This window comes from Arxiozyma heterogenica (genome assembly GCF_036370985.1).
Source record: "Arxiozyma heterogenica strain weizmannii chromosome Unknown scaffold_9, whole genome shotgun sequence".
Taxonomy (NCBI): Eukaryota; Fungi; Ascomycota; class Saccharomycetes; order Saccharomycetales; family Saccharomycetaceae; genus Arxiozyma; species Arxiozyma heterogenica.
Genome location: NW_027042662.1, coordinates 833,476 through 858,549, shown reverse-complemented (window position 1 = coordinate 858,549; position 25,074 = coordinate 833,476). Strand labels below are relative to the sequence as shown.

The window sequence follows — 25,074 nt, the reverse complement described above, 5'->3', positions numbered from 1 at the left end:
ATTGTAATTTTCTGAAAAACAGAATGAAGAATTTTTATATTTCCAAAAAAGTAACATCCATACTTGTAATGTGAATTCAAATTGGTGGTGCTGTATCAAAATAAAAAAAATTGGGAGTATTAGAAAAAATTGATTATTAAAACTACACATTTATGTTAGTATTCCCTTCATGTAGCCAACATGGCTAGACAATATAACTAGTACAATACAATATTATAGATACTATAAGACTTTTTAGAAGCAAGATAGAAAAAATACCACGGAATTGTGGGCTGGCCTTGGTTTTTTTTGCTTTATAATAGGCAAAAAATGTACACAAAAAGACAAACACAACGTCTTTGAAAATTTTTTTTAATTTATTATTGTTTATATTTAGCTAACTCAAATTATTCCTTTTTTTTTCATGAAAAATTTTTTTATCGTTTGAAAATCTATTGTTCGTTTCAGTAAAACAAAAAGCATGCTCTTGCCATGTAAACACATATTCAGACTAATTACCACAGAAACCTCATTTCACTTTTTAATTATTCTCTAATAACAAAAGCAAAGAAAACTTTTGGTAAAGGTAAAATTACTTAATTCCAATTTCTAACCAGTTAAATTTTGTCTACATTTGGACAAATTTTCTCCGATTGTTTAACTGTTTTTAGGGTGAAAAACTACAACAAGTTTGATTGTTCAACTCTTCTTCTAGCAAACGAGGGCTTGAATATAGTTTTGCAACTCGACAAAGATACTAACTTTCTGCTTGAACTCATATCAAGATGAATTAATTATATTTTCCTGTTTCTAAAATGAATATAGTAAGTAAGTAAAAAAAACAAGTTATTATCTTCTTTAAGAAGACTATTCTTCAGTATTTATCTACTTTATAGTATTTTATTTGTTGGAATGTACTTTGTTCAATTCCACAAGCAAAGTGACCAACAAAGTTTATTTCTTTTTTTCAGTTAACAACCATCCTAGATTGATTGTTTTTATTTTTTGTCCCAAGGACTCGTGTTAGGTTTCATTTTTTAAATTGTAAGTCAATTCTTTACAAAAGCCATAGAACTTTAGGGTTATTTTTAATAGTTTTCTCCAAAAGTTTTTTGTTAATATATCCATTTTTAAATTTCCATTTTTAGACACATCACGAAACTTCGGAATAAGAATACCTCACTTTAGTTACTAACAGAAATATTCCTAAATACTACTACAAGAAGACGCTTTGGACAACAATAAATCCCATAATATAAATATAAAAAAAATGCTTAAAAATAGTTCATTGTATAGTATCTATTCTAGTCATCAGTATGGACATTTTCCATATTTCCTATGTTACAGACGAACAGCAATCTATTAATTATAAAAACCTTATTAAACAAAAAAACACCAATCGTCTTTGTCAAAAAAGCTTTATGTTGTTGACTAAATTCGAATTGTTTATATTCATAACTTCTTGAAGTTTCATACTATATATTTGTTATTAGAATAAAGGCATTTACATTCACATTAAGACACATAAGCTAGATCAAGTAAATTTTATCAAATATAGAACCTGCTATTATAAGTCATTCCATTCAACCACCAATTAACAAACAAAAAACAAAAAGAAATGCTCTGTTATCAAGTCTTGCTATTTTAAAAAGATACAAACTTCCTATCACCCTTTGACACAGTATAAGTAAATATCATCATAACAATAGGTTGAATATGATAATAATGATCTTTTTTTCTTGTTTGTCTTAAAATTAAACCAAATAGTTATCATTAAACAACATTGTAAAAGATTTTAAGGATTCCACAAAGTATACGACATTTTTTCTAGTTCAGTAGTACTCTTGCATATCTTGCATACTGTGTATCCGAAAAGGGGAAAAAATATTCCACCTGAATGGAGAATTTTGAGTGTTACAAATTATATTGTTCGTATGCTAGATCAGAAAAAAGAGAAAAAATCGGAAATAGGAATATCACACTAAAAAGTCCAATTGAGATCCAAATATGCCAAGAGAATAATCATATTTTATATCTTTATCATAATAGGTGTTCGACTAGAACAATAATAACTTTAAATAATAAATTCTTGGTTGAAAAAAGAACAATTTTACTACAATTGTTGAATATTATAAAAAATATTACTACATGCTAACGTCATATAAGGTGCTGATCCTTGCAATACGAACTAAAAAAAGAAAAAAAATTGTTGATGGTTCTTATAGTATATAACTTTATATAACTTATGTACAAACAGTAACAATGCATATAAAAGTTCTTTACCCCTTTTTTTAAATTATACATTCCTATTCGACCTCACGGTTACTACCAAAAATTTTAATATTCTAGTGAGAATGAAGTAATAAATTTTGTACATTCTATAGATCGATTTACTATAGAATATTGTGATATGTACAAAAGAGAGATATAGACACCAAATAACTAACTAATCAGGAGCGATAATCCTTAAAAACCAAATAGATACAAAGAAAACATAAGATTTTAGGACGATTTTAATTGTAAACAAAAGGTTAAACTAATGTTATAAGTGTGGAGATTCTCTAAAATAATTCAGGGACAAAAATTTAAAAATAGAACACAAAGAAACATGTATATCTATAGTGTGGTTAGAATTGTCTGTATTGTTTCTTTTCCCACTTGTGTAATTTTTTTCTTCACTTTTATTCTTTTTGTCGTTGCATCAAATACAAAGACGATTGTTTCCAACACAATAGCAAAAAGGAAAAAAACTATTTGTCCATTCTTAAACTTGTAAACTTTCCCTTTTATGTTTTTCAAAAGTAAAATATCTAGACAAAACTGATTCTATTGTTCTGCAATGTGAAAATGCCCAAACAATAAACAATATTTTTAATTCTCCATTTGGAAATATTTTCGAGGACTCAACATTTTCTGTTTCCTTTTTTGTTTAAAGAAACCACCACACAGTGATAATTTTTTCTATTAGAGATAATAGAATGATTGATTATGCTGTGTTTTTGTGCTTTACTTAGATTTTTAGTCCAATTTTTGAAGATTACAAATCTTTTTCTTCATTCTCTGTTTCTACTCCTGTACACACTTTTATTATTGAAGATTTATTGCAAAATTTTATTTGTATTTTATTCTTGTGTAATCAAAAAATCTAGAACCTATTAAACAATCATTTTTATTGCAAGTCATGAGCACATTTTTATATAAAACTACTATGGATTATGTCTGAATATTCTTTCGTTTCTTGCTTCTCTTCTTGCAGGCATGAGCATCATCTCGTTATACTCCCAGATGCTACCAGTATAACAGAATTAAGTGTATCACCTCAAATAACCAAAAAAACTGACGCCATAAAGTATACACACCAAACTATATAGTTTACTGAATAGTAAATAATTCTGAATATTTGAAAATAATGTAATGGTCTCAAATACCTTATTATTGTGCGCTACACTGCTTTTAGCTGCTTTTCCTGCTGTATCGAAGGCGCAAATATCTTATGTTACTAGTTATCTTGAACCGATTACTCAAGGTGAGGTCCTATTGTAACAGTGGACAGACTAATTTTTAATGATCCATATAATGCATCTAGGGATGCTAAGTGTTTGTTGACTCCAGAACAATAGGCTGCTGTTCTTCTCGCACATAATAGGTATAGATCTATGTTTGTTGACACTCCTAATTTGACCTGGTCTGATGATTTGGCCCAACGGGCTGCGTGATGGGTTTGTAGTGGTGGTTGGAGGTCTGTATCAGACGTTCCAGGTTACGACTACTCTGTTGGTTCAAACGCTTACGGGGGACCTGGTCCTCTAACCAACGGTGTAACCATGTGGTTTGATGAAATTATTTTTTATAACTACAGCGATCCTGAACGTTCCGGTGGTACTGGACATTTTACACAGCTTGTTTGGAGATTCTCCACGGAGGTTAGCTGTGCTGCACAAGAATATTCTCCCGGTTTTTATATTTTTGTGTGTCAGTGCTTACCTGCTGGTAATGTACTTGGTCAATTCTGTGAAAATGTCGTGCCTCTGAAACCAGCTTATAAAAGTGTTAATTTCTCAACGGTTCACTGGTTAACCGGCTCCCAAAGATGGGCATCTATATCTCTACATCAAAAAACTCTTACTGCACCTGCAGTTTACATAACTCCGAAATCAACTTATGAACCTGTTTACACAATAACTAACTGGGCAGAACTCACAGAATTATGTCCACCAACAACTACTTCAAGCAACAGTCGTGGTTCTACTATACATGCTACTGACAGATCAACCACCACTTCTAACAAATCTATCTCAAGTAACAGTCATGGTTCTACTATGAATACTACTGACAGATCAACCATCACTTCTAAGAAATCTACCTCGAGTAACAGTAATGGTTCTACTATCGATGCTACTGACAGATCAACCACTACTGCAACAACATCTACCTCAAGCAACATTCGTGGTTCTACTATACATGCTGCTGACAAATCAACCACCACTGCAACAACATCTACTGATTATACTAAATATGCGTTGACTCCAGAAGAACAGGTTGCTATTGTTCTCGCACACAATAAGTTGAGAGCTTTGCATGTCGATACTGGTAATTTGACCTGGTCTAATACTTTAGCTGTATATGCTGAGAAGTATGCTGCCGTTTATGATTGTTCATCTGGTAGACTTGTGCACTCTCATGGTCCATACGGTGAAAACCTTGCCCTGGGATTTCCTAATGTAGTCGCTGCTGTGGACGCCTGGTATAGTGAAATTGCACATTATAATTACAGCCATCCTGGCTTTTCCATGGCAACTGGACATTTTACACAAGTTGTTTGGAGATCCACCAAGGAGGTTGGTTGTGCTGTAAAATATTGTGGCACCTATTATCGTGATTATGTTGTTTGTAAATACGCACCTCCTGGTAATTATGAAGGTGAATTCCCTGAAAATGTCATGCCTTTGAAAGTATCGGTTTCAAGTAGTACTTCCAGTAAACCTAAGTTATCCTCTACCTCTTATGCCACTTCGAAGAAATCTACCTCAAGCAACAGTCATAGTTCTGTTATAGATGCTACTGACAGGTCAACCATCACTTCAAAGGAATCTAACTCAAGCAACAGTCGTGGTTCTGCTATTGGTGCCAGTAGTAAGACACATGCTGCTGGTGAAACTGCATCTGCTAAAACAAATGTTGCTCACTCCGTCACAACCGCTATTGTTGAGAGCACACGCATGGTAGATGTCACTGAATGTCCAATTTGCTCACTATCCACCGCTACCACTTCGTTTTCTTCCCAAAACGGTCAAACTGTCCTACATGGTGAACCAGTGTTGAGAGTTAGTACAGTTTATACTACAGACGGTGTTGTTATCACTACATACACTCCTTCATGTTCAGAAAGTGCTAAGACAGGTTCTGTTACATCTTCTACTGCTACCACTACTGCACATTCAGAAGTAAGCATGGAATCTGCCCATGCCAATGTTGTTCCATCTGTAAGTGTTGCTACTTCTGCTTCCAATTCTGCGGAAAGTGTTACAGTTGCAAAATATGAAGGTTTGGCAGCTAGTTTAACCTCAGATGTTCTATTCAGCGCTATTTTAATGGCTCTTATTCATTTGATCTAATTATGATACCGTTCTAGAGAGGCATTTGAACTTGTACTAATAATTGACAGGTACTGTAATTTTTTTATACTAACATCAAACAATCACCATAAGTGATATCGTGTGTTGAATCAAACCGTACAGTAAATTAGTGATCTTTCTCGGTTTTATTTATTTACTTTTTGTGTAGGATGTTCTTTTAAATATAATTTATTTACAAAACACTTTTAGTTGGTCTAATTTATTTTTACTTAAAAATATTGAATCTTGTCCTACAACTACGAACATGACCTTAGTAGTTCTCTTCATTTTCATCATCATGATGCTTTCCTTTCTTTACCGAGAAGCATGGCTACAAGGGTTGTATAAGTTGTTGACCTTCTTAAATACAACTTTACGCGTCTCAAGGACGATATTTTTTTTTTTCATCTCAGTTGTGAAGAATACGTCACCATCTATATGAGATCCTTCAATGCTATCGTAGACACCAAATATCTGAAGATCCTATCGGGATATATCAATGATCATATCTGATATTCTAAAGGGACAATATAAAACAATCAAACTACTCCAATAGATGTGAAAATGAAAAGATCTGTGTCTTTGAATCAAATACTGAATGGGAACCCTATATCTAAGAGAACTAAGCTGAATGGGAGCAAAGTAAAAGGAATATCGAAAGACCCAGAGACTGTCGACCTTGTGGAACTACCTGAGCAGGTAGACCTCGATAATGTTCAAACAAATAAACCAAAAATTATTCCTGTTGGTGATAATGTATCCAACGTCTCGGTGAAGACATTTCTAATGAGGAAACCACCAAAGTTTAATAGGCAAACTAAAACAGAAATAAAATCTTCAAAAACGAGCCGATATAAAAAAGATGTAGTACCTTTAGATGATTTAGAAGATACAGCTGATGAAGGAGATCACTTGAAAATGCAAGAAGTAATAAATTTGGAGAACGAACATTTTGAAAAATTGATTAATCCAAAAAAGTTAATTCAACCAATATCCAATGTAAAGAAGACCAACTTAAAGGAACTACTAGTGAATATGAGAAACAATAATCGTAATACTGCTACAAATACATATGAAGACGAATATACTACAAAGCCCTTCAGGAGATGTAACAGTGTTTCCAAATTAGATAATTTACTACCACCTTTACCCCATACTCCGTTGACTGAACCATTTGAATCTTTTAATAACATCACTTCCAATAATAATGATATTGAACTAAAACAGTTACACAAAAAGAATTCAGGTGTTATTTCATACCAATACCAATTCGAGCCCCAGGAGTATGAGTCCCTTAAAAGTAGAATTAATAAACAAGCGGAATCACACAAATTTCAAACTTCTATAAGAAATGGCACACATGCTACACTTTGGACTCAATTGTTTCAACCCCATAATATAGCTGAAATCTTATTAGATACTAGACTAAAAAAGTCAGTTAATGAATGGATAATAAATGCTTTTGAAAAATTAAAGAAACCAACTACAAGATATTCACTTTTCAAAAGCCAAAAAAATAGAAAATCTTTAGAACCTGGTACTATATTATTCGATGGATTTATTATACCTGATGACATGGTAGAAGAGCAAGAAGAGGAAAATGAACTAGAAGAATTTGTGCCCTTGATGATTTTGCATGGGGACGGCATTGGCAAAACAATTCTAATAAACACAATAATGAATTCGCTAAATGGTCAAGTATTAGATATTAACAGTTCACAGGATCGAAGCAAAAAAGAACTTTTAGACACATTATCAGAATATTGTACTTCTCATTATGTGAAAGTCAAAAAATCTTATGGTATAATTCTATTTAATGATGTTGATGTGTTGTTTAAAGAGCATGACAAACAATTTTGGGTTATGGTGGAGACTTTACTTCTCAAATCTAGAAAACCAATCATATTACTTTGCAAAGATATAAATTTTATCCCTACAAATTTAATTGAACTATGTGAAGACAGTAAAAGTATATTTGAAGCTAAAAAGGTGTCAACAAAGAGTGTATTGGCATTCCTTACTGAATATATGAAAACTTTGGGGTTAGAAATTCCAAAAGATATATTACTAGTGATAATTAGGTCAAACCAAAAAGATATCCGGAAATGTTTATTACAATTACAATATTTATTTGCCTATAACAATTCGTTAGCTGTCAATCATAAATCCCTTCAATATAAAATAAGACTACCAGAACTTCAATCTATTTCAGACTACAGCGAAATCTATGACCTAATCTCCTTTGCTGATATATTAGACACTAATACAAGAACAAAATCATTGATTCCAAAAGAAATAGATAGTACTCTTATGACATCAGAAAACATTCTTATACTAGATAGAATAGAAGACGAACAAATGAGACTTCGAAATGATTACTTGATAGATTATAGGTTACATATAATGAATAATTTAAGGAATCCACTGATGCCATTTGAAGTTAATGTTGGTCAATACATGCATTATCAATTAAAAGAATATGAAGGCAAATGTCCCAACTCTAGTAGAACTTTGAAAGATATAAACAAAAAATCCATTCATTATTTAAGTTCTAGAATACCAGACTACAACCTGTCAACTGTTAGAAGAACAAGAAATTCTAGAAAGCTTATAGAAATCTTAGATAAGTTCCAAGGTAAAAGTAATTACAAAAGACCTGAGGATGATGACAACAGCGTAGAATTCGATTTTTTTACTACGACAAATAAGAATTTAGCACGAGAGATAAATCCATACGTAGTACATTTAGCTAAATCTGACTTATCTTCTAAAAAATATAACCAAAAACAATTTAAGGAACTATCAAAAGACATCCCTGAATCTGAACACCGAGATCTTGCTCACGACTTATTGACAAGAGGAATATTCAAGACTGTATGGTTTTATGCTAATCCCCAGGAAGTCATAGATTGTTGGTCATTAAATACGCCAGAACACTGATATTTATGAATATATAGTATTTTTCTTTTCTTTCCACAATAATTATAGACTTTGAAAGAAGAATACATTTTGCTTACTATAGAAATCTATATCATTTAAATAACGCACAGATCATAGTAATTGTAATTATTGTACTGGCATATATATAAACACTTTATACACAATTCTTTCCAAAACTTTTACTTATCATTATGTTGGAATTACAATAGAATTCTAATAACTTCCATTAAATCAAATCTTTTTCTTCTTATCTCAAATCTTAATATTGTTAAGGTGAGTTGAAAATTAAAAAACATAAAAAAAAAAACCGCATGTAGCGGTGTATAACAAATAACATATACAGAGCTATATATATATATGTGTACATAATTTAATCTGAAAAATCTCGAATTCAGAATAAATAGAAAGAAAAAATACATTAGAATAGTAATAACAATCAACCCCATACCCATTTGATTATGAGAATTTAACGTGAACAAATATCCCAAAATAAGGAAAAAAAAAGGACAGAAAATGACAGAAGAAGAGATAGTTATAGAGAATCCAGAATCAATTGAAGTTAAAGGAGTATCACCATGCAGAAATATTATCAATATTCTAAGTCGAGGGTTCAAACAGGATAAGAATATAAATACTAGGACACCCTCAATAACACTATTAATTTTGAACCAAACCATAGATATAGGTAAATTATTCATTAACCTCTGGGATAATAGTTGCTTAAGAGTCTGTGCAGACGGTGCAGCAAATAAGGTATACAATTTTTTCCAAGATGAGGAAGAAAGACGAAAACACATACCTGATTATATTATCGGAGACTTAGATTCGATCGACAAGGAAGTTCTTGACTATTATAGATCATTAAATGTAAAGATTATTAAACAGACTACTCAATATTCTACAGATTTCACGAAGTGTGTAAATTTAATTTCCCTTCATCATAATTCAAGGAGTTTCAAAGAGTACTTACAAAAGAATGAAAGTGAACCTAATTATGGCATTGAATTAGAGAGTGGGATCCATATTTTTTATGATAATATGATGCAGGAAGTTAACAGGTTAGATCTGTTACCTCCGATGAACCTTATAGTAGTCAATGGTATTGGAGGAAGATTTGATCAAACTATACATTCGGTAACACAGTTATATACGTTGAAAGAAAGTGATCCTTATTTTCAAACCTCATTTATCACTAGTACAGATATAATAGTATTGATACCTAAAGGTGGTACAATGATAGAATATGAGCATAAGATGAGAAAACAGTGTATAGGAAACTGCGGACTACTACCTATAGGCAAACCTACTACGATTATTGAAACATGTGGTTTAAAATGGGATGTCAAAAATTGGCATACAAGCATATCATCTGGGAAAGTCAGTTCTAATAATAGATTTGTTGGTCAGGGGAGATGTTATATTAATGTGGAGGATGATTTGGTATTAAATATTGAGGTGTATTTAGATAAGCTTATAGAATATATATATACATAAGAATTTTAACTTAGATACAGAGCAAAAACAAAAGAAAAAGAAATAGCCAAAATATGAATAAGAATGAACATTATTTTTTCAATTTATTAAATTCATCAATTAGGGCCTGTCCTAAGAAACCTGGAGACTCAACCACGTTAACCCCTACAGCTCTCAATGCCTCTTTCTTCGATGTAGCATCAGTCCCAGAACCTTCCACGATAGCACCAGAATGCCCCATTCTAACACCTTTCATTTGGCCAGCCACGTTACCAGCGATAAAGGAGGCGACAGGCAAGGGGTTAGGTCTTGAATAATTATATTCTTTCAAAAATTGGGCTGCTTCAACTTCTGCTTTACCACCTATTTCACCTAACATAATGATACCCTCAGTTTCAGGGTGATCCAAAAACAATTTCAAAGCATCAATGAAATTGGTACCTGGGAAGGCGTCACCACCCATCCCAATGACCAAAGATTGACCTAATCCACAGTTAGTAGTTTGTTGCACGGCTTCATATGTCAATGTCCCTGATCTGGAAACAATTCCGATCTTACCACTCTTGAAGATCTTGTAAGGTTGGATCCCAATTCTGACATTAGTCGAGGGGTTAATTATCCCTGGACAATTTGGTCCGACCAGTCTGGTCTTATCCTGTGTTTTCAACATTTCACTGATGTATAACATGTCATGTTGTGGGATCCCCTCAGTGATACAAACAGCTAATGGGATCTCTGCTTCAATAGCTTCTTTAATGGCAGAAGCAGCTAGAGGGGGTGGGATAAAGATCCCTGTGGTAGTAGCCCCGGTTTCCTTCATTGCTTCTTTAACGGTAGCAAATACAGGCTTATTTAAGTGTAACTGACCTGCCTTTTTAGGATTTGTTCCACCAACAACGTTAGTACCGTACTCCATTGATAATTGAGCATGGAATGAGCCTTGCTTCCCGGTGAAACCTTGGAAGATGACCTTTGTATCCCTTGGCAACAATAAATTTTGGATAGTTTTATCATAGGGACCTTGAATGAAGTCTTTGTTGTGTAAGAGTCTACGACCGAGTTTGTGAATTAAGGATAGCTTATTGTATCTCAACATATTTTGATGTAATTTGCTTGTTCACCTAGTTATTGATCGATTTACCGGTTCGGATTGATGTATTGTAGTTTGTGTTAAATAATATTATTATCACTTTACACTGTGACAGATAGTATTGATGAACACGAAGGACCAAACAGAGGAGAATCAAACACAAGAAGAGTGTTGTGTTTTGTTTATTTATTACAAAAGTGTTTTCTTGTCACTAAATTGTTATTGCTATAAATAATAATATATCGTATTTGTATTTGTACTTATCTTTCTCGGCCTTTTCGAGCTTCACGACCGACGAAAGAATGTCGAGATATTTCCCCACAGACAAATATAATGTCCAAACTTCCACAGAGAGAGAAAGAAGAACGAAGAGGGAAAGGCAAAGGGAAAGAGAGAGAAGGAGAGGGGAGCCTGGCGGAGTAGACTGGAAGGAAGGGTGAAAAGAAAGACTTTCCCAAGCATTTTAAACTCATATGCACAGCATTTTACGTATATATATATATGTATGTATATGTATAAATATTCATTCATTCATTCGCTCGTTTATCGATCTGTAGAAAATCAAACTTTATAGAGCTTCATTAACATGGTCTCTTTTAAATGAAACATCAAACTACAAGAAACATACTGGAAGATAGAGGATGTAATAATCGGTTGAACTGATTATCGTCTAGTAAACTACTGTATCAATATAGCAAAACACAAGGTAAAAAAAAGGAAATAAGTGTGAGGAGGGAAAGGAGAGAACTGCACAAGGGAAAAAGAAATCTACGATTTTCTTTCAATAGTGTACACATATTACTCTTTCTTTTGAACATCACTCCAATACACCATTATTTCATCTTTATGTCACTTCTTATAACTATGGGAAGCTGTGTACCACTGAACAGGATTCCTCTCTCTTTCTCTCTCTCTCTCAATATGTATATATACATATACATATAATCATCCTTTTCCTTCTACAGTCCACTTCGACCTTTATACAAAGAAATAAGCGTAATCTCTCCTACCTCCTCCTTGATTTCCTATAATTGAAAGAAATACAGTGGTGGAGAAGAAAAGGTAGGAAATAGTTCAAATATTAGTATTCTTTAGCATAAATCTGCTTGGGGTCTTGTTGATAATTTGTATGCAACCCTAACTAAAAAAACACGGCAGAAGAATACAACGCACCTGCATTTCCCTTCATATATATATATATATATAATCCTTGATCTAGTGTCCATCGACATTGAACATAAACGCCTAAAACAAATAGTTAAACTGTGCATGTGATGTTTCCTCATCAGATTGTAACATGTTCTTGATTTATGTATTATTCAGTCTTATAGTTTATCACTCTCATAATCATTACGGTTTTTACATAATTTTTTTTTAATTTTTTCTTGAAAAAAAAAAACAAATCTTTGAAAATTACTATTTTGGGAAAGATGAGCAGTCCTAAATTTTGTTTCAAAACCGAAAACAATAGAAACACATACTAAACGTTAGAACATTGGAAATGATTCCTCTAAAAAGTTGTTTCTTTTTTTTTTTTTTTTTTTTGTTAATTGATTATACCTTCGTTGAAAAGAGAAGTGAGGAACAAGAAGAGAAAAATTTATACATGTACAGTACAGTTAGTATCAGAGGGTAATATTCGACAATAAATGTACTCAGTTAATCTTGTACAACATAATGATGGCGAAAGATGCTTTTTCTTTGTCGTAGTCGTTGTATATATTTCTTATGACACTATATAAAATAGTATTAAATAGTAATATACTATATGATAATATAATAGAATATAATAGGCCTTGAATATAGTGCATCATAGCATATCATATATATCATGAACGTAGAAGAAGACAGAAAGAAAGAAACTGATCCTGTGTATGAGGATCCTATTGATATTCCATTAGATAATGAAGAAGAAGAAGAAGAAGAAGAAAATGATGTAAATGTCGAGTCTAACCAAGATGTCAATCCTGCTATAACGTCTAATACGTCAACGACGACAACAACAACAGAACAAATAGTATCCATATCTAATACAGCAAAATTTCAAACTAAATTATCAAAGTCTGTTTCTAATGTCAATGAAGATAATGAATCTAATCAAGAACCTGCTACTAAAAAAATCAAAATAGATAATAATGCTCCTTCTTCTTCTTCCTCTTCTACCACCACCACTGCTACTAATTATAATAACTCTAATCCTACCAATAATAATAGTAGTCCTATCGAAAATGATAAAGATAAACACCAAAATAAAGAAAAAGAAAACCCCCCTAAATATGATCCGAGTAAAAGTAAAAAAGTTCCTTTACATCTATTAGAAAAAAGAAGAATAGGTCGTATTAAAGCAGCTGAAGAATTTGCTAGAAGACTGAAAATTATTGGGATCGAAAAAGTTGAATCAACTACTCTGCCTTCTTCCGGTGGGTTTCAACCTTTAACTGTCATCAATCAAAAAAATTATTCCTCTGATTATATTAAAAAAGATGACCAAATATTTGCTATAAGAGAAAGAAAATCCTTGAGAAATAACAACTCCTCAAATGACACAGATAAATCTAATACATCCTATATATCAGAATACACTGCAAGAAATGACGAGATTGATTTTAGTAACCCTTCATCCACAATCATCATTCAGCCTGGTTCGGACTCTATTAAAATAGGTTTTGCATTGGATAATAAACCCTTAATAATACCAAACTGTGTTGCAATTCCGACCACAAAATTTAATGAAGGCCATCAAAGAGTCCAAAAAACTAATAGATTGCAAGAAGCTCAACCTGAGGAATTTTATTCTTTAAAAGACCACTTACAGTCCACTTTTAAACAAAGAATGCGTTACTATAAGAGAAAAATTCAATCTAACAGTTATGATCAGGTCAGTGGGTTCAATGCAGTGACTCGTGGAGAACCAATCCCCGATCAGCATGACCTTGGCAGAATATCCTGGATTCAAACTCCACATGACGATGAAATTTTCATTGGTGAGAATGCTTTAAGATGTACTAACGAAAATTTTATCCATAGGAAACCATTCTGTTGTTCAAGCACCGGAACAATTTTCAATATTACTGACGAAAACTACTCTTCCATTGAAGAGGTATACAGTGATGTGACAAGAATCCTAAAATATGCCATCAGAGAACTAATTGCTAGAAGAAAAGAGACCAAGAACAACAAAGCAAATATGGATCTCCTAACATCAGAACAAACTAAAGCGTTGGATGAAGATATTAACGAAAAGACAATCTTTAAAGGGGTCTTGATAATTCCAGATATATACGAGAAATCACACGTCGAAAATATGATCCGTCTATTATTAAACGAAATGTCCTTTTCTGCGGTCGCCATTATGCAAGAATCACTAGCAGCATGTTATGGATCTGGAACAGGTGTTTCTTCCTGTGTGGTTAATGTAGGTGCTACAAAGACAACTGTGGCCTGTGTAGATGACGGTGCCGTAGTGGAGAATAGTTGCGTGACATTAGATTATGGTGGTGATGATATTACAAGGCTATTTGCCAAATTGCTATTAATGAGTAATTTTCCATACGAAGATTGGGATATGAACAATATTAGCGGTTGGAGAAACGCAGAGGCATTGAAAAAGCAATGCATAACTTTCCAGGATATTGATGTTACAACACAACTATTCAATTTCATAAGACGTATCCCTAATGAGAGAACTGAGAAAATTGATTTCAAAACATTCGATGAAGTCATGCTAGCTCCATTAGCTCTATTTGAACCTCAAATTTTTACATACTTGAAACAAAATGGAGAAAATGTTGTCCTCAACAAAATTTTAAGACAGCAGATTCCTATTTCAAGAGACTTATTTACTAATTTACCCAATGATCTAGGCTCATTGACCCATGAAAACTGTCAAAATCATACAACTTATGCTGATTTTCAGAATGATTTTAATTTGATAAAAAATATATTAGACAATGTTCTTGAGAACAGAGAGGTGGAAACATCTACTACAAATCACAATAAAAAATTGAACATGGTACCTTTGGATAAAGCTATTATCCAATCAATAACAAATGCTGCATTGGAAGTTGACATAGCTAAGTTAAGTGTATTTTACTCAAACATTCTTATTATTGGTGGTTCTTCTAGTATCCCTGCATTCGATTTCATGCTGACTGATCGTATCAACATTTGGAGGCCTAGAATTTTAAGTTTAAATTCCTTTGGCACTTTTTACAAACATCTATTGGAAAAGATCAAGGACTTAGAAACAACCAACAAAAACCACTCCACAAATACTGTTCCCAATCAAAGCAGTACGGCTAATAACACCAAAAATGAGGGAGATGAAGACGGTGAGGAAGAAAGTATGGAAAGTGCAGACAATGAATCACAAAAGGATACACACTCTATAAACGACGTTAGCGAAAATAGTTTGAAAGAACAAATTGACGCAATGGTAAGACAAGAGTTGGACCAGTATCTACGAAAAACTGAAACTCATACATCTGGTGAGCATTATTTACCAGTTACAGTTATACCTGCACCGAATGATAGAGATCCTTCGTTAATTCTTTGGAAAGGTGCAGCAGTCTTGGCTCAAATAAAACTGATTGAAGAACTGTATATTACTTCTACTGATTGGGATGTTCATGGAAGCAGAATACTTCAACACAAGTGCTTATTTGCATATTAGAAAACGGAAGGAAAACTTGCAATATTTTTCCAAAGTATTATATAGCATAGCCACGTATAAATTCCAATATTCTTAAGCAATAATTATTTACTATGGGTCATCTTTTTTATATAGAACTAGCTATGCAATTGTTAAAATTGGTTATAAAAATAATAAAACTAAGATTACATTTTTTTAAGAACATCCGTAATCAAATATATATAAAAAAACGAATATAGAATAAAACTGTCTATCTAACTATCTATCACCAATCATAAATAAACTATCATCATGAAATCAAATAAATTGTTAAAAAGAGGCCATAACACAAAATAAAACAGAATAAAATAACGATTTATCCAATAATACTAACTGAATATTTTTTTTCGACTTGCTCTATTAATTTAATTTGTAGTTTTAATCTTTTTGTTGATATGACCATCTGACTGTGAATCATCATACTCGGAGGTCTCATCATTCAAAATATCCTTAACTGTATAACTATGTACAGAATGATTTTGCACATTGGATGCCACTTTCTGATTATTACCAATACTATTGTTCGTACCAATATTATCAATGGTATTAGAGTCATCATTGTTATTCCTAGTTTCATTAGCATCGTTGGTTGTGGTATCACCCAGATTAATGTAACCCTTTTCATCTTTACCTAATGATACTGATGATTGAGGTGTAATACATTGCCGTGTTTGTTCCTGCTTAATACTAGATAATCTATTTTTGGTTTCTTCATCGATATTATTAACCAGAGGACTTGTATTCCTAGAGATATTTGATTTACTAATATTACTACTATTGCCATGATCAAAAGTTTCTTTTAATAAACTCTCTGGTGTTCTTCTATGAGGGTCAACTATAGAGGCAATAGAGACAGAAGAAACGGACGATCCTCTATGAGCTAGTAGTTTAGTGTTAGTAGTAGTAGCAATAGCACTATTGACACTTTTGGTATTATTTATTGGATCTGGTTTTATCAGAGATGGCGTGCCAGTACTATTAGGATGAGCTACAGGGGTTAATGGATCAATAAAGACACTCATATTTCTTTTAGTTGAACCACTTCCATTTTCAAATGGGTTCATCATCGTCATTTCATTTTTGTTATGAAATGTTTGATTAATTGGATAATTTGATGTATTACTAGGTTGAGTATTTTGAATTACATAAGGTTGGTTGAATGGTATCGGTGGATGATAAGGATAATAACCAACCACATGTGCGGTAGGGATTCCAGTTCCAGCAACTGTGGTAGGGACGATTGTTTGAACCGATTGTCCATGGACAACAGGAACTACCTTCTGCTGTTGAAGAGTTGTAGTATCGATATTATTATTAATATTATTGTTACTATTACTATTGTTATTATTCAGAGATGATAAAACGCTTTGATATATATCAATATTTTTATTCCATCTATTAATTATATTTTGTTTGAATATTTGAAGATCGTTTTGTAAATTGCCATACTGATTCGGTAGATTGACATCATTTTTATTAACATTGCTATCTGACAAAATGGATATAAACAACCCTAGCAAATCTACCAACTTCAACATATCCAAATTTGTATCCTTTAAGTCCTCAATCAAAGTGTCTTGTTTGACCTTATATGCCATATTTGAGTTAGGAAGAGAGGAAGAAGAGACATGTGATTGAGAATGTGGATTAGGTTGTGGATAGGATTGATAGTGATGATAAGGATAAGGATTATGAGGGGATATAATTGAGGGGTCATACTCATTTGACACAGTTCTAATCGGACTACAGTGTTTCAAAGTATTATCGTTTATGTACAACTGCTGATTATGAGGATAATGGTTTAATGAAGTTTCTGAATGAGACGATATAAATCTAAAACGATTATCATGAAATAATGGATTATCACTAGAATTATGCCTTTGTTGAAAAATATTATTGTTATTACCGCTACTGTTATTAGCTAAAGAATAAATATTCTTAGATGATGGTGATCTTCTTTTAATGTATTTTAAAGATACTGTGTCACCCTTTCTAAATAAATTTGTACTATGTCTAAATTCCCATATCTTTATAGGCTCAACACCATTACTATTATTACTTGACTTTGTTTTTTGACTATTACTATTATTATTGTTACTTTTATTATTACTACTAGTCCTACTATCATCAACGGTAGTTTTATAGTCTACATTATCTAATATAGTAGTATCAATAAAGTTGTTAATTTTATGAAACCCATAAATATTCAATTGTCTGACAAAACTTGTGATATTAGTATGTTTAAAGTATCTCGATAACATCTGACTAAATTCTTCAACTGGTTTAATATGAAAGGATATTCCATCGTCAGACCACCATATTAAATCGTCCAATACTTCATCTTCTAGTAATGTATAAAGTTTATGAATAAAAGAGTTATATCCAGATTTAGTAGTGGTATTACTGCTCCTCCTAAAATCGTCCTTCATGTTAAAATCAAACAAATAACGTTCGCTTGTATTTTTTTTTCTTATTTGTTTTTCTATATTTTACTTCAAGAAGTTATCAACCAGACGTTAAATATAGATCCCCTTCTTTTTCATCCAAAAAGCTTGCATAGCTGCCCTTTTATTAATTGGGACAAAACTTATAAAGCAGAAGAACCATTTGCTTGTCTGCTAAATAATATATAAATTATTAGATGGACTCGAAACATATCGAAAGAACAATATTCGTTACATAAAAAAAAAAGTCTCGAAAGAAAAAAAAATAGAACACAAAACCAAAAGGTAGAATGTTTAAACAATAGGGTCCAGAGAAATCATATGACTTAGTAGTAGAACCATAGTCGCAGTATTCTCTGGGCCTCGAAGAAAGTTGAAACAATGCAAAAAAATATTTTTGCATTGTTTTTCGTATAAAAAGATAATCTAGATGAGACAAAGGGTATTGATAAAACACAATACACCATGTGCGAAAAGAGACAGGTCGGAATAACTGGAAAAAGCAAATTAAGATCCGTCCAGTTTAATACAAAGGAGTTCTATTGTGAGATCTACAGCAGAGATCAAAATCATGACAGCAGGACGTTTGTTGAATAAGGAGAACAAAAGAGAACGAAAAGGAGAACCAGAGGATCAGACAATATTTTTTTTTTTACAAACACAGCTTTTCTAATAATAAAAACAATACTGGAATTTTGCGCTCGTCATTGCTATAGTAACTGTTCAGTTAAATTAATCGGAGAAAAAAAAAAAGAAAAAAAAAAAAGAAAAAACTAAAAAAAGTATTTCAAAATTATCTCATACAATTTTATTTTTAGAAGATGAAAGTGCCTTAAGAATATTAGTAAGCAATCTACTGAATAGATGACTCCCTCATCTCATACGAATACAGAAATACAAATGGGAAAGATAATTTTAATAGAAAAATACACACAACATAAAGTAATAAAGTTGGACAAGTCAATCTTTGTGTCTCTATCTTTTTTATATATGTATATTAGAGATTGTGGTTTCCTTTGGAAATTATCTACAATATGATCGAATACAGAAACTCTTGTTTTCTTCAAAAACGGAGTTATGTTCTCGACCGAAACATATTTTTTCTTTGTTAGGAAATAACGCAACTGTACCAATTATTCTGAACGTACACTCCTAAAACTAATTGTTGTTTTACGGGGTATAATAGAAGTATCTGACAGTAACTGACATTAATGCCTTATCTAGAGAGGTCAATAAATGTATTTTAAATTAGAAAAGAAAAAAAATAGGAGAAGATGAAAGAGAAGAACCAACATATTCATCATTGCTCAATTTTATTGGGCAAAGACAAAAAAATGAACTAGATCTTTAGTAAAACTAAATAATAATGAACAAGACTGGAAATAACTTTCAACTTTTTCTTTTTATCATAATGAGTTAGTTAAGACTTTTAGAAGTCATGGTTAGGGTGGGGTTAATTCTCCGTAAAAGGATAATGGCACTTTTAATTTTCCTACTCATCATCAATGTTAAACTAAGTCCTATTGTCAAAAAAAACAAAAAAAAAAATAGAAATATACAATATAAAATGAAAAAAATAGAAAGAAATAGAAAAAAACCAAAATCCAAAAATAAAAAAACATTCAAAATACAAGCATATCCTAAAAAGGAAATCGAGGTGCACTTTTCAGAAGAGATTACAATCTCTAGTATGTATATAACTATATATCTATTATTTTGGGTATCGATAAAATCCTTAAACGCTGTCGCTGGTAATAGATTTTTTCTCTTGTCCTTTTCTTTCTTATTATTTCTTTCTTTTGAATCTGGGGTTGAAGACAAAGCTTCTATTTGTGGAGGGAAAGAAAGAGAAAGTGTGTCTGCTTTTTTTTTTCACTCCTCTCTTTTTCCCTTTATCTTCGATTAGAAAATGAGGGCTTGTATTTTTTTTCTAAGGGTAGCTGCACAATTTCTCTAGGGTTATAGAATTATTTGCCTTTTCTTCTTTCCCCTTATTTTCTATCTTCATCTTGATTATTTGTTGCGGGTACTACAGATTTAGCAATCTTTAACATACATCATTAACCTTTTATTTTTTTTTCTCTAACAGTGTTTACACATACATGTTCGAAACTGTATTAAATTGAATTACAAATATTCAAACAATCATCGAAACCTTTGACAGGTACCATAGTGATAACGTAAAACAACTTGACAATAATTGGTAATTTCAGCCCTAAGGGAATAACCAAAATAATCAGTCAAACAAAAAAAAGATATTTGAATAAATTAAAGAAAGTCACAAACATCTCACTATAGAATACCTATAAAATATAATACCTTTTTCATAATGAACCAAAATATTCGATATTTAGTTGAAATGGGTATACCAGTCGATGTTGCCTCTGATGCTTTAAAAAGATTTAATGATAATTTAGAAGACGCTGTCAATTTTATATTTTCTAACGACATATTATCCGCACCAATATCATCAAATGAACAAAATACTCTTATTGATAATCCTAAACCAGACCATATTCAATTAAATGACGAAAATTCCCAACTTAAACCCGGTGAGCTGTCACATCTCATAAATAATAATAATAATAATAATCATAATCATAATCATAATTATAACAATAATAATGAAAATATTCCTAACCAATCTATTTCCTCAAATTTGTCCTCCTCTTCCTCCTCAGCTACCAGTATAGATGATAATTCACCAGATTATAGCATCATGAAGAAACCAATCTTTAAAACCGATTCTTCAAATCCTACCATTATTCTTTCTTTGCCCCCAAATAGTTTAATCGAAAATTATTTAACTCTATTTGCATATTGCATATCTAGATTCATACCCAAATGGTTTCTAATTCCTGATTTTAAAGATTTAAATTATGATTCAAATTGGTTTAAAGGCTTAGAATTAAATGAACCTTCCTTTAAATTGATAACAAACAATAACAGCAACAAAAACATTCCTACAAAGAATGATAAAGATGAGGAAAATAATAATGATAATGATAATGACATTCAACCTGAAACATTATGGCAATTACAAAAATTAATTTCTACAATTAACAATCCTAATTCCAACAGAGCATACATATCAGCCTCTATTTTCCAATTGGTCTTTGATAACCAGTTAAGACTGAAATTGCAATCTACTGATAGACTAAATGAAATATTACCAAGTTTTTTAAGGTCTCTAATAATGGATTTAGAACTATGTCCAAATATTGACAAAAATTCAGTTAATAATCTATTTATCTCCAAAGCCTCTTATAGACAAAATCAAACAGATTCTGAACATGAAACGTATGTTATGCTATTGCACTTTCCACCAGAAGAATTTGATACAAATTTATATAAAATGTTCAATGCTTTATTGTATCCAGAACTCGAAGAAGAGGAAGAAGTAGAAGAAACATTAAAAGAATATAGTGAAAATCTTTTAAAGACAATTTCTCCATTTTTTACCATCATTTTCAATGAGATGGATGATATGACAGATGATGACATTACTGTACCAAATGGTGTGGATATCCCATTTGAATTTTACCCTCAATTATATACTATGACAGTCAAAAACCAATTGATTAAACACATCATCAATAAAAGAAGAAAAGCTAATAGCAGATTGAAACAATGTCTGAGTGAAATTCAATCTTTGAGAAGTTTTCAAGGTAAAGATATTTTGACGATTTTAAACAGTAGTATAAAGTATATGGAACATGATAACGGAGATTCCAATTATATACAATCGTTGATCTTGATAAAAGAGAAAATTACAAATCGATTAGAAAGTTTGAAAGTCGAATGTGAGGACCTTAGAAACAAATTACAAAAGGAATGGAATATTTCGCACCCTGAATATTACATTATTGAGTCAGCTAAGAAAATGGGATTAATCGATGAACCACTATTACTAGTAATGGTCACTATTTCTCCATATTTCTATTTCATCAGAGATAAAAATAATATGGCTCAATGGTCTTTAATACAGAGCAATACAAATGGTACCGACTTCCAAATTATTAATAATATCACTGAGGATAAAGTTAAGGAGACAATATATAAATATACTTCAAGACCTAATCAGACTCCAATTATGTTCAATTATTGTAAGAAGGATTATATAGATTCAGATGAAGATATTTTGAAATGGATTAATGCAAATAAAGGCTGTAACAGGTTTATGAAATCTGATGGAAATTATTTTACTAGTGAATAAGCACAAGAAATACAAATAAAATGAAACAAACATACATTCACATTCACACACACACACATACACACACACATATATATATATATATTTAAATTAACTAAACACCTGCCCTCACTTAAAAGTAGTCAGTTACTTTCAAAGTATAGAAAGAGGTTTACTGAAAAAAAAAAAAAAAAGAAAGAGAGGTGTAACAAAAACTCATGATAAATAATATATGTAGGTTAATTCATTAAATTATTTAAAGAAAATTAATAATAACTATTCATAGACATTAAAACGATAAACAACGATGCCGAAATGATATAATACATTTTTTTATGAAAAGAAAACTTACAAATTCTTAATAACAGCCTCGGTGAATGAGGAGGTTGTTGCAGTACCACCTAAATCACCAGTTCTATTTTCGGGACTTGAAGCAATTGTATTTAAGACAGCATTATGGATTTTAGAGGCATGCTCGTTCAAACCCATATGTTCTAACATCATAACAGATGATAAAAGTAAAGCAGTTGGGTTAGCCTTATTTTGACCGGCAATATCTGGGGCAGACCCATGGACTGCTTCAAAGATGGAAACTTCGTTACCAATATTAGCTGATGGAGTTAAACCTAAGGAACCAGCACTCAAACCAGAATTTAAATCGGATAAAATGTCACCATATAAGTTTGGACACACAGCGACAGCATCGCTATAAGCATCTGGTTGCATAACGCACTTCAAGACAGTATTATCAATCAATTCAGTCTCTAATTTAATGTCTGGATATTGTTCACTTAGTTCCTTGGCAACATTAACAAAAAGACCATCAGCTAATCTTTGAATAGTAGATTTGTGAACTACGACGACTCTTGGCCTACCAATGGCTTTAGCATATTCGAAAGCATATCTGATAACTCTTTCAGAGGCATCACGAGTAATCAGTTTGATAGACTGGACAACACCTGGTGCTACGACATGTTCGATACCGGAATATTCACCTTCTGTATTTTCTCGAATAAGAACCAAATCGACATTTTCATATGTAGTCTTGAAACCTTTAATTGATTTCGCTGGTCTAACGTTAGCGAAAAGGTTAAAGGTTTTCCTTAGAGTTAAGTTCAAGGATCTGTGACCTTTACCGATTGGAGTAGCTAGTGGCCCCTTTAAGGCAACCAAATTCTTATTGATAGATTGAACTGCAGGATCTGGGATAGTAGTCAATCCGTTAACAAAAATTGGAGAAACATCACAGAATTCCCAGGTGATGGGGACGTTAGCTGCAGCAAAAATATCTTTGACAGATTGTGAAATTTCAGGACCGATACCGTCACCTTCAATGAAAGAAACAGTGTATTTACCAGTCAATGGATCTGGTTTACCAGTAAATCTACCAATGCTTGGTTGCTTTTTGACAGAGGTAGCTAAAAATCTTCTAGTTGAAATAACAGAGTTTTTTAGGAAAGTGTTTCTTAACATGTTTTTTATATGCAGGTACTGATATTAATGATAGAAATGATAAAAGTAAAATAACAAAAAGGAAACAAAAGAAATATATGAGAAGGAGATGTGTTTATGAGATGAAGATTATTTATTATGGTGACTGTTATTACTACTATTTAATCTAGCACTTATCTTCTTATTACGTTAAATGCTTTGATACCAGTACAGAGTTTTGGGAACGCTCGGGGTTGCAAGGACTAGAACGTACGGAATCCCTTTTATATTAAAGAAGCAGTGCAAAAGTTACAAGCCAATACAAGGCAAGACAACGCAAGACAAGGCAAACAAGAGAAAAGCGAAAGAGAATAGAAGAGGAAGCTAGCAACGTTCTATACTTGTTTACAGAATTACAAAAAGAAAGCAAGAAAGTAAGTGTCCCAATCTCCGTCTACATAGCTAGCTTCTTTCCTCGAGCAATCCCACTGAAAAATTTGTTCATCAAGGATAACCTTATATACTTTGATTTGCTATTAAAGCAGTAGTAGTTTGAAAATTCCTTCCCTTGTGACATTGTTTATTGATTCACCAAAGAGAAACACAGGTGATCGTTCCATTCATCTTTCCCCTCCACTGTCTCCCCCTTTAAAAAGAAGGCCTTTACTTGATGACGACGAAATTCCAGCAACACTGTTTCATTGGTCACGATTCTGCGAGAAGTCGGTGTCCGAGATTTCGGCATAGCCATGTGGAAATACAAGTCTTAGGGCTATTTGTTGTACAAAAAAAAACATAGAAAAGAGGGAAACAAAAAGAAGACAAAACACAGAAAAATCCAAAACATAGACACTTTGTTTCATACAAAAGAAAAAAAGAGGTTGATAAGGTAACGAGGTCATTTTGAAGCTCCTCGGTTATATTCCCAGCTTGTACTCTTGTTGGTCAATTAAAGTTTTGAGACGAATGACACTTTAAATGGTCTGCTTAAAATTATCAAGCTTGGTGATTTATTTAATTAACCTTAATGTATATCTGAGAATGGAATATTACGCTGTTACAAACATTTGATATGTTTCGATTCGATACTTGCATTATATACATGCATAGATGCACATTTGTATTTCTGTATATAAATAAACATAAATTACTAAAAAAATAAAATAAAATAAAATAAAATAACAGTAATTCTTATAGAGTGTAGATTATATAAAAAA

The 25,074-nt window shown here is 32.0% G+C and overlaps 9 protein-coding genes across 9 annotated transcripts; 6 read left to right on the top strand and 3 right to left on the bottom strand.

Moving 5' to 3' along the window:
* Window positions 1–3,635: 3,635 nt before the first annotated feature.
* Window positions 3,636–5,594, top strand: PWA37_005385 (uncharacterized protein; the record flags this gene model as incomplete). Its single annotated transcript, XM_064861829.1, has 2 exons — window positions 3,636–3,664; window positions 3,707–5,594. 2 exons carry the CDS (start codon window positions 3,636–3,638, stop codon window positions 5,592–5,594), a joined length of 1,917 nt encoding a protein of 638 aa, XP_064716784.1.
* Window positions 5,595–6,158: 564 nt separating this feature from the next.
* Window positions 6,159–8,534, top strand: ELG1 (Elg1p; the record flags this gene model as incomplete). Its single annotated transcript, XM_064861828.1, has 1 exon — window positions 6,159–8,534. The coding sequence occupies one exon, from the start codon at window positions 6,159–6,161 to the stop codon at window positions 8,532–8,534; it is 2,376 nt and encodes a 791-aa protein (XP_064716783.1).
* A 513-nt stretch (window positions 8,535–9,047) lies between these two features.
* On the top strand, window positions 9,048–10,028 carry THI80 (thiamine diphosphokinase; the record flags this gene model as incomplete). Its single annotated transcript, XM_064861827.1, has 1 exon — window positions 9,048–10,028. One exon carries the CDS (start codon window positions 9,048–9,050, stop codon window positions 10,026–10,028), a length of 981 nt encoding a protein of 326 aa, XP_064716782.1.
* Window positions 10,029–10,098: 70 nt separating this feature from the next.
* On the bottom strand, window positions 10,099–11,103 carry LSC1 (succinate--CoA ligase (GDP-forming) subunit alpha; the record flags this gene model as incomplete). The annotated part of the gene is made up of 1 exon (XM_064861826.1): window positions 10,099–11,103. One exon carries the CDS (start codon window positions 11,101–11,103, stop codon window positions 10,099–10,101), a length of 1,005 nt encoding a protein of 334 aa, XP_064716781.1.
* A 1,825-nt stretch (window positions 11,104–12,928) lies between these two features.
* ARP8 (Arp8p) lies at window positions 12,929–15,769 on the top strand (the record flags this gene model as incomplete). Its single annotated transcript, XM_064861825.1, has 1 exon — window positions 12,929–15,769. The coding sequence occupies one exon, from the start codon at window positions 12,929–12,931 to the stop codon at window positions 15,767–15,769; it is 2,841 nt and encodes a 946-aa protein (XP_064716780.1).
* A 383-nt stretch (window positions 15,770–16,152) lies between these two features.
* SFL1 (Sfl1p) lies at window positions 16,153–18,216 on the bottom strand (the record flags this gene model as incomplete). The annotated part of the gene is made up of 1 exon (XM_064861824.1): window positions 16,153–18,216. The coding sequence occupies one exon, from the start codon at window positions 18,214–18,216 to the stop codon at window positions 16,153–16,155; it is 2,064 nt and encodes a 687-aa protein (XP_064716779.1).
* A 1,453-nt stretch (window positions 18,217–19,669) lies between these two features.
* On the top strand, window positions 19,670–20,137 carry PWA37_005379 (uncharacterized protein; the record flags this gene model as incomplete). The annotated part of the gene is made up of 1 exon (XM_064861823.1): window positions 19,670–20,137. The coding sequence occupies one exon, from the start codon at window positions 19,670–19,672 to the stop codon at window positions 20,135–20,137; it is 468 nt and encodes a 155-aa protein (XP_064716778.1).
* Window positions 20,138–20,560: 423 nt separating this feature from the next.
* On the top strand, window positions 20,561–22,447 carry RUP1 (Rup1p; the record flags this gene model as incomplete). The annotated part of the gene is made up of 1 exon (XM_064861822.1): window positions 20,561–22,447. The coding sequence occupies one exon, from the start codon at window positions 20,561–20,563 to the stop codon at window positions 22,445–22,447; it is 1,887 nt and encodes a 628-aa protein (XP_064716777.1).
* A 327-nt stretch (window positions 22,448–22,774) lies between these two features.
* On the bottom strand, window positions 22,775–23,899 carry IDH2 (isocitrate dehydrogenase (NAD(+)) IDH2; the record flags this gene model as incomplete). The annotated part of the gene is made up of 1 exon (XM_064861821.1): window positions 22,775–23,899. One exon carries the CDS (start codon window positions 23,897–23,899, stop codon window positions 22,775–22,777), a length of 1,125 nt encoding a protein of 374 aa, XP_064716776.1.
* Window positions 23,900–25,074: the final 1,175 nt, after the last annotated feature.